We start from the raw sequence: 17660 nt of genomic DNA, 5'->3' as shown, positions 1-17660 counted from the left end.
GAAAGAGAGTCTACGGAGGTGATACCGTTGCGGCTTACTTCTCTTTGAGAACGAAAGCTTTTCTTGCATGTGATGCAGGGTCCGAAGGGTGTGGTGTATCCTGGAGTGTAAATCAAAAGTGATTGGTGCAGCTGAGAAGGAAAGAGGAGAAGAAATTAGATGTTGAGGTTATTTTATTATGGCAGGAAATGAGATGTACACAGTGGCACTGTCTGTGCCATTCCCTCCAGTAATCATTTTAGTGCTTTGATCATGTTCAGCCTGGCAGATGTTAGAAGTCCTGGAGATAATAAATTTCCAACAAGTCAGGAATGTGTGGGGAGCAGCAGAGTAGAAGCAGCAAGCTCAAATTAGTATTCCTGTCAAGCAAGGGCAGCAGCATCAACTTTAAGATAACAGAAATTTATAGGAAAAGTACAGTTGTTCTAACCACAGAATCACTTCCAAGTTACTCGACACCAGCATTCTGTGCTTTACTCACAAAGCTGTGGGAAACTGGACATCACACCTTCCATGGTTTGTAGTTCCCGTACCACGAGGTGCAGGAGCTGTGCCCGACCCGCAGCACGTGGCCTCAGAGGCAATGAGAAGGCTCATCATCCCTCTCAGTGCCCACCCAGGGACTGAGTGCCTTACAGCACTGGTGTTTCAGTGGCTGAGCCATAATAGCCCTTCTCGGGAGAATTTCTCTGCTCCAGTATGGTGTTCCTGAGGTGGCACGGGTCAGTGGCTCCCAAATCAGAGCTGGTTTGTGCCATGCCGGCTCCAGCGTATGTTAACATGTTCATGTGGACGTGCCCTTAGATGGGCAGAGGAAGCTGCAAAGCCATGGTCTTCTGTTACGGCAGGTGGACAGAATTCAGGCATGTATGGCCCTGCAGAGCCTACCTTGGGGAGCGGAGCAGTTTCACACAGCCTTCTTGTTCACAATCACTTCTCCTAGGCAAAGTAGTGCCCTTTTGTACGGCACATGGAATAGGGCTTCCCTTGCAAACAAACTGTTTCCGCTGGCACCACAAAGTAAGCTAGGTAGGTAGGTAGTAAGCTAGTAAGTAAGGTAGGTTGTCAAACTGCAGAAAATTCAAGTTACAGGAGGAACCAAATCCCAAAATTTGGTTATTCCTGGGAGAATCCCACCAGTGAAATGGCCTAAAATAATCAGATGAGGGCTTAGACATGCAAGCAGTATCCTTATATATTTCATGCCAGTGCAGAGACTCGGATGTTCAGAAATGGGTCACTCAACAGCAGAAAGATCGGTATGCATCCTGGCACAGTCCACACCACTGCTGAGACACATGCATCTTAAACAGATCACACAGAAACATAAGAAAAGCATGACTGAAAGCAGTAACAACAAACATTGAAAAAGCAAAAGACAGGCATTAAAAATCCGTTCTGTGTAACCCTTTGTGTTGGTGTACTCCCATAGTACACTGATAAAACATCCTGCTTGGTGTTTAATAAAGACAATGGAAGCATCGATCATAGGAGTCACTGTTACTTGGGTTTGTGGCAGGGGAAAAAACTAGTTCAACTGTGTAAGGAAGCAAATTGTCATGTAGCATAGTACCCCTTGGCCTGTCACACCTGGATGTGGTGTTTTCAGGGGAGTATGGGTAGCAGATTCCTGAAACAAAATGCCACTGGTGCTACTGGAGTGCTTAAGCATCTCAGACAAACTGCAGCAGGAGCAGTACAACTGCAGGTACCGTAGGCCTGCTTATTCTGTGATCCTGCGTGCTTACCAGCAGCAGATGCAGTTGCTAGCTAAATCTCATGGCTGCATTCACTAGTAAATGCTTTTGACATACTTGCTGTGGTAGTAAGAGAAAAGACACGTTTGCATTGAAGTGTTTTAAGTAAACTGAAATTTCATGGACAAAATTAAAAATTGTTAAGGAAAATAATTTTTAGCCTGTTACTTTTCCTAAAATCCCACAAAACCTCCTTCCTTTCTATTTCCTATAACCCATGTTACTTAGGGTATCTGTTCAATACTAGCAGTACCTCGTGCTTCTACAAGTTACACATCTTGCACACTCATGTGACATTTAAAGAATGTATCATATTTGATACAATTCCTTTACAGAACAATGTCTGATTAATGTATTTTTGGCTAATAAGAATAGTATGGCTTAGCTCTGTGTTAATTCAAATATGGCTGTTGTTTTTAAGGAGTCACTTCTTTGTATTTTGATTTCAGAAGTTATGACTCTTTCTTGCACTGCTTCTCATAAGCACCCCTAAATGGATTTTTAGGCACATTATTTGGGCAATTTTAGGCTTGTGGTACTGTTAACTACTTACTTTCATGCTGTTAGGTGATTGGGGGTTATTTTTCTACTAAGTATTGCTATCACTTAGCAACTCTGCGTCTAAAAAAAAATTTTTTTTTTTTTAGCTTTTAGGGAACTTTCAGAATGGTAGTAAAAGTTACAGATATAGCAGTGTTGATAGGAGCACCAACAGAAGGTAGTTGTGTGTGTAACCCAGTAATCATCAGTTTAATATTCTGTTGCATAAAACTCCTTTGCAAAGTTTGTAATTATAAAAGAGAAAAAAAAATCGCTGGTATTTTTGCGGTCTTTCTTCTGATTTTCAAGTGCCTTAAAATAGGTGGTAAACTGTGTTTTCATCTACAAATTTGTTTTAACCTTTCCAGTACTGTGAAACATTAGATGGCCCATCTTCTCTTTAAACACTGCTTATTGTTTCTGCTGCCTGGTATTTCATTTTGCTCACTGTTCTTAGTTTGAAAGAAAGACCTTTGAGGTCTTACTTTGCACTCTCCTTGTTCCAGGTTTCCTCAAATACTTTCCAATCGGATGGAACTAATTCTACAGAAGCCTGCCAGAAATCATCATTGTTTCAGTTTGCAGAAGTAAGTTTATTTAAAAAAATGTTGTCTTCCCCAGTGTTTCCTTTTAAGAAGCATCTGATGTTCAGCTGAAAGAGAAATTTCATACTTGTATTTGTTCCTTCTTTCTGGGTAGATAGGTCAGACTTGAAGCACAGGAGAGCATGTTTAGGAACACGCTGGAAGCCTTAGTGCAATAACAGAACTGTGGTTTAAGCAGTAATAATGAGAAAGGTCTCATTCCAGCACTTAAATCAGAGTCTTCCTAACCAAAGTTTTAACGTGTATTTGAATGTTACATTATGTCCTTTATCTGCTGTAGCTGCTCTTGCTGCTGACTCCATCAAAAGTAACTGTAGTTCTGGAATTTCCAAAGCTTTCTTCTGTTCTATAACCACCAAACAGCTCTATGCAGCTATGCTTTAGTTTTGCAGTATGTACAGTACTTTTGTGAACATATTTCCAGTTATGCTACAAGTGCAACTGTGTGTGGTGCTTGGGGTTTAAGTATACACTATTTCATCCAAGTTTTAATGGATTTAATTTACATAAATAACATGACAAGAATGAGGTTTCAAGGAATCCTGGTCTTCTGCAAGCATCACTTGCTTGTTGGTATCTTTCCAGCTTTCGAAATGGTCATAATCAAGTGACATATAAATATTTAACTATGTAAATATTGATTATACAAGACACTGGGTGGTGTTCGAGTAAGTGTATGTGTAAAGAAAATTTGTCATAACAGGGAGGGTTTTTTTCACACCAGCTGTGTCTGACTCCTGTGTCTTAATACTCATTGCTGTGTACACCTTCATACTCCTTCCTAAATGTCATCACTTCTGGAGCACATGCAGTGGAATCCTAGCACACAGATAATGTTGTTTTGTTTTGCTTTGCTTTCTGATTGTTTGTTTTAACAACCACCCACACGACCTTGAGTTCCAACTTAAGATCTGAGGCTTTCAAAATGTATTAGAAATAAATTAAGGCACTGATCCTTTATTTGTGATTAAAAGTAATGGCCCAAGTGAAGTACCTAACTTGTAATTAGGCTCTTAAACAGCCTGCTAGCTTTTCTTGTTAGGAAGAGGAAATGCTAGGTGTGCCATCAATGAAAAGCGATACTTAAAAGCTTCCTGCAATTGTTAATTCCAGTGTCACTTAGGATAGTTCTGTGGTAATAATTCCACATCCATCTTTCCACTGTGTGTAAGATGCTTTTGTATACTTGCACTGTCAGTTGAGCAATGTCACACTTTGTATAGTTTCTCATGGTAACAGTCTGTTTCTTGAATTTCACTGCTAAACATTCTAAAGAGCAAGACAAATACCACCAGCTCACTTAGTTATCTCAGTTCATTTTATAGAGCCCAAGCAGGAAAGCGCCAGAGCCATGTGGTAGTAGGCAGGAATAGTGTCGTGTGCCACAGGATGTGTTTTTATTACGAGCTTGTGACCACTGGCTTTTCCTTACCCCTCAAAAAAACTTCAGTGGGCACCAGGAAACAAGGTCATCTTCACTGCTGAAGTATGCTGTTTGCGTAGCTGAGTGACTGATCAGTAATTGGAAATGCATATTAGCTGGTCTGTCTTTTTAAGGATGTTAAACAGCCTGTAGCGAGGCTGCACCTAACCAGTGCATGGTAGATATGCGTGTCAATGGCAAAATAATTGGTACTTGTCTTGAAGTCTGACATTCATCAGAGGTGTCATTTGCAACAAAAATAATTGAAACATGCTGAACAGTGCAGTTACCTTAGTGTCTGGGATAGATCTGGTATCTCAAAGTACCTGTGCATATTGTGTCCCTGTCCACAGTTACATTCTGTGCTAAGTAGCAATTTGTGCTCTATCAGCACCATCATTCTGCAGTCTCAGATCTTTCACTGAACTGTGAAATACAATACAGTGCTAAGTTTTTGTTGCTAACCCTGTTTTGACATATCAATGGGCAAATAAGAGCCCTTCAAATAAGTCTTAGCCTGTTCTATTGGTCATAGGAAAGATTTCACTTATGAAAAATAATTCAGGATCACCCAAAATCACAGATCACCCATTTGTGTCTCCTGGAAAGCGGATACTGCCCTTTGTACAGGTGTGCTGGGACTCATTTGCATGCTCTTAGGTACCAGGAGTCTTTCTCTGTGATGGATTCAGAAATTTAGCACATTGAAGTTTGTTTTTGAAGCTGAAGAGTTAGGTAACACAAACATAATTGTTTTCCTAACAGATCTCTTCAAGCACATCACAGCCTGGTGTCCCAGGAGCTGTAAAACACACTGAGGAGTCTGCATTGTTTCAGTTTGCTGAGGTATAATGGCTGAAATGTGGTGGGAGGATGGGAGGAAGCAAGGAGTGGCTAATAACCATGTCATACAAAGGATCAGTAGATGTTTATCTTCATGGCAGCATTGTGTTAAAATCATGGGTGGAATAACCAGTGATTGAACGAGATGTTGACCAGTTCTACCAGCTGTAGCATACTCAAAAGATTACGGACTTCAGAACATTACTCGGCCTTCCATACCAAAGGACCACTGCAGATGTATTTTCCAATTTTTTTTTTTTATTTATTTACATCTAAGAAAACAGCAAACAAAAGACGTTCTGAAATGACACTATGCACCGCCTATGGAAGAGGCTGCAGTAGTGCAAAATGTCAGCTGCCCTGGAGGCAAGGAGTCTTTTGAAAAATAACCTTGCAGGTCAAACGATGCTTATCACAACAGCTACAAGGATATGTGACAGCATCATTAGATGACTTACAGAGCCTATAAATTACCCATAAGTATGTAAGCTATCCTCCTTCCTCCACGTACTGAAGATTTGGAGGTCTTAAGATTGCTTTTAAGAATTTCTTCTTCCGTGTGTTACAGTGTATCTCTGTGAATTGACTTTCCACACATATACTCTTCTTGCCCATTTGGGGGAGCCTGGTACTGCTTGCAGAATCATTTATGCTGAAGGTATATTCAGGGTGTGTCTGAAAAGACTGGGACTGGAGTTGGTGCTATTATAAAGGAGCATAATGGGATGAAAAGATACCCTGTTTGTTATTCCTTGTGCTTACAGAGGTTTGACTATGTACAACATGCTTTTAAAAGTTAAATGTTATATACTGTGTGGTTTTAGCTTGGCTATGACAGACCTTGACATATTTCTTGAGAGGCCAAATTAAAAAAAAAAAAAATTACTGAATCAGGTAAAACACCGGACTACAACTTCCGTAAAATACCGGACTACAAACACCCCATAAAAGATACAATAAAGTTAATATCTCTAATCATGAAGATGTTTTCATATGTGCCACCTTTTTTTGGAAGTTACAAGTTAATTTGGAAAGTTCTTTTGAGAAAATCAGTGGAATTAAGCAGGATGAAAGCATATGCTGAAGCCAACCTTTTAAACCAAATAAAAGATACAAGCTGGAGAACATTTCTTGTGATTTTTATAGCAAGATATTGCACGAGTGTGCCAGCTTAGTTTAAAAAATCTTAGCCATATTACATTTTAATTAAACAGGAGGTTTAGATATCTGGAGAGTTGAACAGGGTATGAATTGTCTTTAGTACAGCATTTTCAAGTTGTCATGTAAAACCTGACAATGCTTTCAAAATTTCACAGAACCTGAAGTAATTTCCTCTCCTAGTTGAACAAACAACAAAATGACAAACCTGAAAATTGTCATACGGATGTGACAGTGCATTGAGTTGCATACCATTACACTGAGCCGGCTGATTTGGCATGTTGGAGTGAATGTATGAATCATGAAATGTTAGGTGGAAGAGGTGCTTAGAAAGTTAATTAGAAACTGGTGTGGACAGCTTTAAAGTCAGAGTTAATCTCTTTCTTGTAAAAGTTTTAAAATATGAGTGCAGTCTGGATGTGGTTGTGGTTTTTGGTAGATGTCTGGGACAGATGTGGGGAAAAAACCAAACCAAAAAAACCCCCCACAATGAAAAAACAAACAAACAAAACCAAATAAAAAACAGAAAAACCAAAACAAAATCATTGCTGGCTTGGTTGTGGTTATTCCTCCTGTGTTATACTGTTGTTGTGAAATGTTAATGGCAGTTACTAACTTCATATTTTACCTATAGCAGTAGAGAAAGGGCATTTTTTGAAGACTGCAGTCTGATTTCATTTAGATTGTTCCAGGGGAAAGTATTTAGCATGCTAGGAAACCTCTTTAAGCTCTCTCCCCCCTGCTATTAAAGCTGCTTGTGCTCTTTCAAATATAAGGGCTTTCATTTGCACAGGGCGCCTTTGTCAAGCTTGGCAAAAATCCCGTTCCTTACTGTGCCACTTCTTATGGGTCCTGTCTATGTGAACGCATTACTGCATTTAGTAAGCTAAATTATGGTAAGTAATTTGCAGTAGGCTGCTCTCAGCAACGTCCAGTGCTACAAAAGAAAAAAGAGAGGAAAAGTAGTTATTTAACCAGTAGCCAAGTAGACCTGTGAAGAAATTTGAAGTGCGCTGTGGTCAGATGTGCCTGGAGACTTTTTGGCAGCTGTCCCAGCTCAGTTTTGTTTCTGTCTGGATGTTCTTCATATGTTTCCTTTCTCTTCACCACCTTTGCAGCAGGGTGCGTAAGAGTGCCACTTTGTGAAGACAGTGACCCCATTGAATAGATATGCCACTTAAAATGGACACCTTTACCCCAGGAGTACAAGTACCCTGTCACTCAGAAACAGCTGGTTATATGTAGATGTAGCATTGGATTCTTGTCTCTACAGCCTCAGTCAGGTTTTCATCTGGTTTTCTGTCCCCAGTGCTCTAATTGTCAGTTAAAGCTGTTGAGGATATGGCTAATGAGGCCTGCCAGGTGACTTGCCACAACACATGATGGAAATCCTGGGAATAAGACTTTGTTGGGTCTGGCAGGTGTGCAGGCAAGCACCCTGGAGATCTTTTGAAATGCGACATTCTTGTAAGAGTTTTGTTAATATTTGGAGTGTTGCCAAGTTACACTCTTGGCTTTCTTGTTCTGGTCTGACCTTGCAAGTAGTCCTGCTTTTGTCCTTCTCATTTGTACCTTTATGGAAAAACATTTTACAGGCCGGTGATTTCTGAGCAGTGGGCTGTGTTCCTTAGTGCCATGGCTGTTTGCAAGCTCTCTGCTCACATGGGCTGGTTGTTGTTAACCTCCTTGCCACGTGAGGGAAGGCAGAGCAGATGAGACACCTTGCTCCCTTGGTCTGACTGTATGTGTGTTTGGCAAACATGAACAGATAGTGATGACGGCTTCGCTGAGAGGAAGTGAGAGTACCCCTTTGATTTACTTTGCTAAACTCTCATCTTCTGTTGAACAAAGAAGATGCTTCTGGAGAGGGGAAGCAATAAAATTGCTAGTTTAACTATCTTAAAACCAAAATCAAGTCAAAACACCCAAACTTTGTTTTCAGCTGCTTTTCTAAAGTTTTTCTCAAGGTGATTTATTAAAAAAAAAAAACCAAACACGTGCAGCATGCAACAAGGTAGAATTTTTTGTGCTAGTCCAGTAGGTTACTATCACGTAAGAAAAATGCATGCCTAGGGATGATTTTGTCCCTGCTGCATTCTCACATACTCATTTCCAATAGGCTTGTGGGCAACCCTTTCTCTTTATTTCTGTGCTGAACAAAAGGAGTGAGTCCAAAATTTATGGTCAAAATGCCTTGAAATTGGGAGTGTGAGAGCTAGTCAGCATCTTCTCTTCCAGCCTTCCTGTAGGTAAAGCTGTGATCTTCCCAGGTAAAGCCATTATGTAAAATAGATTAATGTATTTGCTGTCTGCCTGCATACTGAAATTATTAAATGTCTGTGTTGAAGTGAAATGCTTGTTCCGGGAGGGAAATGAAAAAGTTACAATGCCACATGCTTCTTATGCAAACCAGAATGTAAAATAGTAGCTAAAATGCTGACCTGCATTGTAATAAAAGATAATAACTTGATCCTAATGATCGAGTTAAACCTCTACCTAAGAAGAGGCAATTTGTGGTTGTAGTACTGCCGGTTTTGGTTATCATAATTAAAATTGGAAGGTGGTGTTAAGACAGGGAATGGGATCAGTCATCTGACTGAGAGCTGATTGATCAACCATCTTCTGATGTTTGGCCAGCAACTTCTGCTGAATGAGTTCTACAATTCTGTCTCTTGCAGTTTGTTTTCTTGATTGTGAAGAGAATTTTTTTTGCTGAAGTGAAATGTTGGCTTCCTCTCTGTTAGTACCACAAGGATCTTGCGTGTCTTTTGTTAGGAACACCCATTCCCTTGTCAAAAGTAAATTCTTTACTCTCTCTTCACATTGTGTATCAGGAGGTAAGATATGCCCGCATGTTCTCAGGTTATACTTCAGTGTGTGGGTGTTTTTCTGGCCCTTTTCTGCCATTCACATCACACTGAAAAAATCATTGAGCTAAGAATTTGTTACAGTAGAAAGATAAAAAGTTGAGGCCCTCTTACTGCAAAGTACAGTGTACAAGATGACTTACTCTAGTGGGGTCCTGAACAGGTTCACTGAAGTATCTCAAAGCAAAAGTAGGATTTTGAACTATTTTAGTTTAATATTAAGAAATATTATTCATGCACATTCAAGTTTTATTCACCATATTTTAAATAGGTTGCAGTAAAATGTATGTCCTGGATTTTGGGAAATGGGGGGAGGTGTAATGTGTCTCTCTGACAATTGAAAAGTAAACTCCTCAAATAATCTAGTTCAAAAGAAGAACATTAAATATAAAGAAAAAGGCTAAGCTGATAATTTTTGCATCGAAAAGATCATATTCCATAAGCATAATTTTTGTGATGAGGCAGATGCCATGGAAACACTGGTGGTCTTGCCCATAATCTTGGGGCTTTCCAAAGCTTCCAGCTGACATACTATCATGTAATGCTATTCCAAAAAACCCCCAATATGAGAAATAATGATTAATTCTTGTGTTGGTGAACTCAGTGCTGCACTTGGAAGCAGGTCAGAAAAAATGTAGCTGTGGTAGTTACTTACTCAGTGCTGGTGCTGGCACACCAGCATCTATTTAGAAGGCTAGATTTGATCTCTGCTCATAAGGTGTTGTTTCTTTATTCTGACTGAAGAAAGTGAAAGAAGCAGTGCTTGTGAGGACAAATGGTCCTCTTCTATATCTAACCAAATGAAAATACAGTCTAGGCTTTTCATGAGAATTTTATTTATCCTTGACAACCAAAGTTCATGTTTTTAAGCAACAGGTATGTCATCTTCACTTAGTCATATGAAGAGCACACAGCATGATAGAATAATAGCTGTGGACAATACAAATGTAGAAGATAATCTGTATTTGCTTGTATCTGGCTGACTTGTAAATGCCTGTTAAGTGTTTCTTAGATAGGATTGCCTATCTGAAGTAGGACCTTCTGCCAGAAAGATCTAAAAGTAACTGACTCAACTCCTTTTTTTTTCATTCTTTTTCTCCCTTTCTTTCTGTCTTTCCTGTGCGCCACTGAAATACTTTCTTCTCTGTTCATTTAAAACCTAGATCTCTTCAAATACTTCCCAGTTGTCAAGTCCTGAGCCAGTAAAGCTCTGTGGGAAGTCGGCACTCTTCCAGTTGGCAGAGGTAAAGTTATACCCAGTAGCATCACAATGGGAAGATGTGTGAATCTTTTCCTCAAAATAGTATGAATTCTGTAAGATTTGCCCTAGTATCAAATTTGGTATTTCCAAAAGCATGAATTAGTGAGGGGGAAAAAAAAAAAAAGGAATAGCAAGAGAATTAGGCAGTGATGGTGGCCCTGGGAACCTATCTTAGCTTTTCTTTATACTCTTGGTCAGTGTGCATAGTTTCATGAAGATTGCACAGAAAATGTTACATTTCTCTTTTTTTAAAAAAGTAGCCTTATAAATATAATAAAAACAATGCTCAGGACAATAGCAAAGACAACAGACATTCTTCTTCATGAGAAGCTGAGTACCGGGATTCAAAGTAAAACTTCGATTATAAGGTCTGGAAGGCGTGCTGCTGAATTGGGGACCAAGAATGAGAAAAGAAAAGTAGACTTGGAGATAGTCAGGAATCTGTATGAAGAGTTGGAAGTTGAAGCAGTGTATTAAATTCTGAAATTGGCAGCTGTCAGCAGTAATCAAGAATACTAGGTTAGGTTTCCCATGAGTCCTAGAAATTTTCTGTGAGTCTTAAATATAACCTTGTAGAGGTCTCTTCTTTGATATGGATAAATCACTCAAAGACCTGTGGTGTGCAAATACTATTCTTCTTGCTGATTGAAAGATGAAGATACTTGCTATATTCCAGAAAAATAAAGGAGAATTATAGCACCTTACTTGTACACTTTTTTTTTTTGCTTAGGTTAGTGGATTGGTTGGTGATGGATTGGGTTTTTTTAGTTTGTTTGTTTGTTTGGAGGTTGGTTTTATTTTCAAACTCAGGTGGTGTTTCAGTGGGGGAAATGTTTCTCTGGATTCCATCTAGTGGTACGCAGCCATGTTCTTGCAGGTGAGGTTAATCCCCCTCAGGAAAGAGAAAAAAAAAAAAAGAGAGAGATTGGAAGAACTGAAATAAAGGTAATTCATGCCTTGTTCCATGGATAGTAATGCTACTGTGTAACTTTACAGGAGCTTAAATGAGTGGAAGAAAACCTGCCTTAGCATACAGGCAGTCCCTGGCAGTGGTAGACTTTGTGAGTGTGTGATATGTTGCCAGCAGTGCCTGTGGAAGGGAGATTACACCTGCCTGTGATGGGTGATCCATAAGGGCATTTGACTGTTGTGGCTGTGGGACAGCAGAAAAGCTGGTACTGTTTAGTGAGGGACACCAGACGTTTCTGAGGTGTCCTGTTGCAGGACAACAGCATGCTTTCAGTAGTGCATTTCTGAGTAAGGCTGTTGCTGAGTACAGCCTGACTTTTGGAAGTCGGCATTAAAAGTTGTGATGTGACTGTGAAGCTTGCAAAGCCCTGATCTTGGGAAAGGACAGGTACTTGTCCACAGGAGTGCGGAGTTTGTACTGCAGTTGGTGGAAAAAGTGAAGCTAAATCTGGCAGCGTGACATTTCATGTTGCACAGGTTTCTGTGATGTCTCAGTGATTGCTCAGATGGATTCCTACAAGCCTAATTTAATATATAAAATGAATGTTAAAGGCTCTGATTAAAACTGAGAAAAGCATGGCAGATGTGCTAAACACATCTTCCTTGTTTCTAGATTTAGTGCTATTGAATTTTTTCCCCCCACAGTTTTGGAGATCTCTGTAATGTTGCATTGTAATTAGATAAATAAAATGTGAGAGATTCAGGGTAAGCTTTCAGACAGCAGTTCAGGACCTGGTTTGGAGCATCCAAAATAAACTGTGTTCACTATTAACTTGAAGATGTCTTAGGTTTGCAAGTTGATTTGACAGACATCAGTTCTATGCCGCTGTAACTCCAAACCACAGATGCTGTGCGCTGGAGGGGACTGGACTGCTGTCCCGGGTCTGGCAAGCAGGAGCCTGTCGACTTCAGCACACCACACTGCTCTGCTCCTCCTTCATCTCTCTGCTATGTGGAGTAACCGATTATATCTTCACCACCCCCACCCCCCATGCCTTCATTTTTGGTATTTCACAGATGGTGATAAAATAAAATGCAGAAGTGGGTTACATTATCTTCTAAAAAAATGTGAGAATTTCTAAGTTGTAAAACTGGTTGGAGCAGCTGCTGTGCAGTCTGAAGCCTGAGAGTATGGCTGATCAGCTCTGAGTCTCTTGGTGCACCTAAATGCATGCTTGTCTTTAGCCTTCAGTCTGGAGGCATGGTGGTGAAGGGAGGCAGTGGTCAGTGTATGCATCACCTCCACAAGTGAAGGAGGCCACTTCTGCTGCTGAGTGCTAACAGCGCTAACACTGCTTGGCTGTCAGAAACATTTGGAGCTGTAATGGTCAGAGCTCAGAAGATGCTGTGAAGAGCTGTAGCTTCCAGGATACAGAGTTGTTAACTGTTTTTGTTTACTTTCTGTATTGCAATGATGGGTTGATTTCTGCAAAATCGGCTTTATGGGCCTGTGTTGGTTGAGAGCAATGAAAACTGAGTTGAGGGGTAGAGGGAGCTAAAAGGTTGTAAACACTTGAGTTCCCCAGTCCTTAGAAAGAGGTGGAGTCCTAAGGAAGCAAGTGTAATAAACCTGAAAGCTTGATCAAAGATAATGACATAGGTTCTTAAAAACAGAGCATTTTCTTCATGTTAATGCTCAATCCTTTGGTCAATAATGGTCAGTTTGTTTAGTAGAAAAAGATCATTTATTTGCGCCTAGCTCAAAGCTGTTACAAAACAACCTGAAGTATTACAGAGAGTCACGGCCCGATACAGTAAAAACATTCTGGGGAATAATCAGTTACCTGCTTGCCAGACAGCCTCCCATAGTCTGAGGAGTAGTAAAGGTTACCAAAGGCTTGAGCGCTCCTGTTTCATTTTGGTGTCATATCATCTCTTTTATATGAGGCCTGTAGGACACCAATAGGCAGTGCCATAGCTCGACAGAAGTAACCTTCTTAAGCCATGACAAAGAAATTATTTTACAATCAAATGTCCAACTAAGCCTTCAGATACACCACCAGCTGGGTTGCATGCTGGTGTAGCTTGGTGCTTAGCCACTGGAGTCTGTTACGTATGAGAGACCATGTGCTTCAGTTCATCCTGCTCTTCAGAGGGGCTCTTGACAAGAAGATCCCCAAATCTGCAGATATTTTTTAGTGTCCAGTGGTATTACCCACCAGAGCAATGGTAGAGCAGGGTTTTATATATAACAGCGTCCACAGATCTGCATTTCTTTTTCAATATGTAATCTTACGAATGTTGGGAACAGGGAGGAAACAACCCATTCAAAATCTGTATGGTAAACATAAAAGAATTGTGCTGGTAAAAGAATGTTATGTTTTTTTTCTCCTCCTCTGTTTTCTCTTTAGATTTCTTCAAGTACATCCCATTCAGGTCCTTCCGATTTAACAAAGCAGTGTGGAACATCCGCGTTATTTCAGCTGGCAGAGGTAATATCAAAACATTGATTGCTACAGGTGCAAGGGGACGGAGATGTTAATGATGTTGATTGACAGAGTCTGCAAGGCAGAGCAGGGCTACTCTTACAATAACACTGTGGCTTACATACATGGTTTGGGTGCCACAAGTCAAGATTTCCCCAGACTAGCCGTCAGCCTGAAGGTTTCTTAGAGTCAGTTCTGCAGCTGAGAAGAAGTACCACTCCCTGGTGGCAAAGGGACTTTCCGATCACCATGAAAATTGTTTCAATTCCTTGTTTTAGGGTTTCCCGTTTTGGTGGTTTGGTTTGGCTGGGGGGGCACAAGTTGTTGGGAGAGAGGGCTGGATAAATCTGTTACTCAGATTAGGGCATTGGTGTTACGAATTGCTGTTAAAAATTACCAGTTGCTTTCATTTATTTTTGCTTTTCATAACTACCAGTTTTTGAAGTGGGGAATAAACATGTCAGTAACTTCTATAGAAACTCTGCGATGATACTCTCAGCAGATCCTCCTTCTGGGAACGGTTAAAACCAGTGGCCTCTTACTGAAATATTGGGGGTTTTTTGTTACTAGGCTGTTCGAGTTTGGGTTTGTTTTGTTTTTTTTTGAACGGTTAAAACCAGTGGCCTCTTACTGAAATATTGGGGGTTTTTTGTTACTAGGCTGTTCGAGTTTGGGTTTGTTTTTTTTTTTTTTTTTCCTTAAACTCTACCAGTCTTGAAGACTGTGAATTGCAAGTTTGTGTAGAGCTCACAAAACAAGTTGCTTTTTTGTAGCCACATCTGTAGCCTTCTGTACTATGGGCTACTGCAGAAGAATCAAAGGTATAAAAAGGAAAACAAAAATCCATTGCCAAGAGGCATGTGTGTTGAATTGACAAAATATTAGTGTCCAGTGAGTTGTGTTTTGAAGATTGATCTTTAGCTTTTGAAAATCATAGGCTGTGTTTACATTGCAGTGTAGTAAAAAAGTCACAGAAGTACCTTGGTACCAAGAACCCACCTCAGCATAGTTGTGGGGTTTTCCTCTGCGTAATTTAACCTGCTTCCCATTAGACACTGTGCTGCCAAGCTCTGGTGATTCCAGTGCTCAACCTAGCTTGACCTGAACCAGATCAGGAGTTCCTACCCTGTGCAGCAAGAATTACAGAAACTTAAAACGAAGCGTTCTATCGTTGGTGTTATGCTCGTACACATATTGGTGTAACAGATATTTTTGGTTTGCAAGAAAACAATGCCTTGTTGATTTGAGAAATCTAAAATAGACCTAAAGAGAACCCAGTGATCTGGAGGGTGCATCCATACTGACCACATGGTCTGTAAGCTGAGCTATGTATCCCATATACTCCTGATGTCTGATTCGAAGCAAGCCTCTTCCATCTGGTTTTGCTCCAGGTGGTTGGTTGGTCGACATATTTTTTTAAAAACAGAACAGCAGTGGGAATTCAGCTTGAGGATTTGAGAGGGCAAGTAAGAAGAATAAAGTGTGTCTTCCCAAGTGCAGCCAGGAGACTACAGTCTGTAGCAGTGTCAGCATAGCTTACAGGTGATCCAAAACCGAGAGGATCTCCCAGGTCAGTGATGCAGTAACATGCCAGTTTGAGGACCTTTTTACAGCTCTTCTTTTGAATATTCCTGTTCCTCAGACAGTATAAGGGTTTGGTTTCCATTAATGTTATCTCCAGGAGGAGATAACCATGGCAACCACTGCTGCTTTGCAGTTCTTTGCAAAATAAGTCTGTGACATGAGAGGAAAGATTTAGAAAGCTTTTTTTACTACCTTCCAAATTACTTTGCACCTTCAAGTAAAAGAAAATAATCTCAATTACTGAGATTCAGTTTCCCCCTCCCCACCCTGCCCCTTCAGGGCCTCTTGGAAAATATAGGAAATAATTGTTTATAGGGACATTTGGAAGTGAAAAGGGTGTATGGGTGTGAGATTTCAAGAAACTTGTCTGGGGCAATAGTGAGAGATACTGTTTTGTTCCATTGCATTTAAGGTGTTCTGAAAATCAGTCTAGCAGTGGGTTTCCAGGTTATATAAAAGGCACTGTAAATGATCATGAAAACACCACCGAGATCAGTTGGAGTCTTTTTCTATTAGAGCGGTAGAACCTGCCAGCCTTAGGCTAGCACTTAGCCATCATTAAGTCACATCTGTTTCAGAAGGGCTTCAGCGTGTTTTTCAGTAGTGTCCTTCAGCATAGTTTGCTTTCGTGAACTAAAATGCCAGGGAGATTCCCTGTGTATTGCTTCTGTTAATATGGGTAAGTAATGTCAACAGTTGCTGTTTGTTTCATGGGACTGTTTTATGGAACTTGTTTTAGATGTGCCTTGCTTCAGAAGGCGTAAAAGTGAAAGATCCTGGGAAAACGAAAGTGGAATCACCACAAGGAGTGGGAGGGGAAGTGCCGCAGGAAATGAAAATAGAACAACTGAAGAAAACAACAGTAAAAGACTCCTGTAAAACAAAAGTAGAACAATCGGAGCTAGACAAAATACAAAACTGGGATGAGACAAAACCTGAAGAATCAGAAACTGCAAAATGCAGAGATTTTACTAGTCTTGCAGTGGAGAACAGTCCTTTTGAGAGAAATGATAACATAAAGGATCACATATGCTGTTCTCCAGAGCTTTCAGTGGCTGACATGAATATCCTTGGGCTAAAGCCAGAAAAGATTAAGAAGAAAAAGAAAAAAAATAAGTTGGACCGGCACACAAATGAAAAATCCACCCCCAAGAAACCTTGTAAAAAGAGGCAGTCCTCTGAGTCGGACATTGAAAGTGTCATGTACACAATTGAAGCCGTTGCAAAGGGGGACTGGGGTGCTGAGAGACTCATGGAAACTCCCCGCAAAAAACCCCGTCCTGTCTCAAATGTGAAGGGAAGCACATTGGATACAAAATCACCAAAGAAAAAAGTGAAATCGAAAGAGAAGAAAACATCAAAGGAGAAACCCATGGAGACCACCAAAGAATCAAAGCCTCCCGATTTCCTTATTATTGCAGCCAGTAAGGAAGTATCGTGTGAGGCTTCGGATAACATTAAAGTGGAACCACTGACTCCGACAGAGGAGGTGGTACCGCAAAGCTTACCGGGACAGATCAAAACTGAGGACAGTGACTGTGTTAAAAAGATAGAAACCTGTGGCTCCAGGAAATCAGAAAGATCTTGCAAAGGTGCTCTTTATAAAACTCTGGTGTCAGAGGGCATGCTCACGTCTCTGCGTGCTAACGTGGACAGAGGTGGGTGCCTTTGAGTGTTTCATTTACAGCGTGAACCGCAAAAGCCTGCTTGAAGTGGGAGGAAAAACACAAGTCCATGTTTAAGCTGGAGTTCAAGCAGCGTGTTAGGGGAATGCTGTTTGGTCCCCGGAGGTGTTGGGAGGGGACAGACTTCATGGTCCAGGGCAGGTCTTCTGAAATCTTGCCATCTGTGTTCCTACTTAGTTCACAGACTCTTAACTTCTCCTTTTTTGTCTTTCATGATTTGAAATTTAACCTCTTGATGGAAGGCCTTGTTGGTTAATTTGTCAGCCTGCTGATAGATGTATGCAGGACTGGTGGTGTATGTAACCCTGAACAATTAGCATGTTTTCATATAAACATCTGTTGTGGCCATGAGCCTAGTTCTCCATCCTACAAGAGGCAAATGCATTGTGCTATTGCTGTGGTTGTTAGTTTTGGTGTAGGCGATGAGCAAGAACCTTTTTTACCTTGTGGAAGGATAAATATGAGATAATATCTGGAAGCTTTGTCTTGAAATACATTTTTCTGATTCATAAATTTATATAGAACATATTAGAACAGTCAGA

At 40.5% G+C, this 17660-nt stretch overlaps 1 protein-coding gene across 1 annotated transcript in view; it reads left to right on the top strand.

The window, feature by feature from the left end:
- BBX (bobby sox homolog (Drosophila)) overlaps window positions 1-17660 on the top strand; it is a 59958-nt gene that overhangs the window by 17637 nt on the left and 24661 nt on the right. The window contains 4 exon segments of the mRNA XM_010131867.1: window positions 2804-2884; window positions 5091-5171; window positions 10357-10437; window positions 16173-17091. Of these exon segments, the coding sequence (XP_010130169.1) occupies window positions 2804-2884; window positions 5091-5171; window positions 10357-10437; window positions 16173-17091 (1162 nt within the window).

Source organism: Buceros rhinoceros, unplaced genomic scaffold (assembly GCF_000710305.1).
Source record: "Buceros rhinoceros silvestris isolate BGI_N320 unplaced genomic scaffold, ASM71030v1 scaffold3242, whole genome shotgun sequence".
Taxonomy (NCBI): Eukaryota; Metazoa; Chordata; class Aves; order Bucerotiformes; family Bucerotidae; genus Buceros; species Buceros rhinoceros.
Note: the sequence above shows the minus strand (reverse complement) of the source record. Positions and strands in the feature narration are given on the sequence as shown.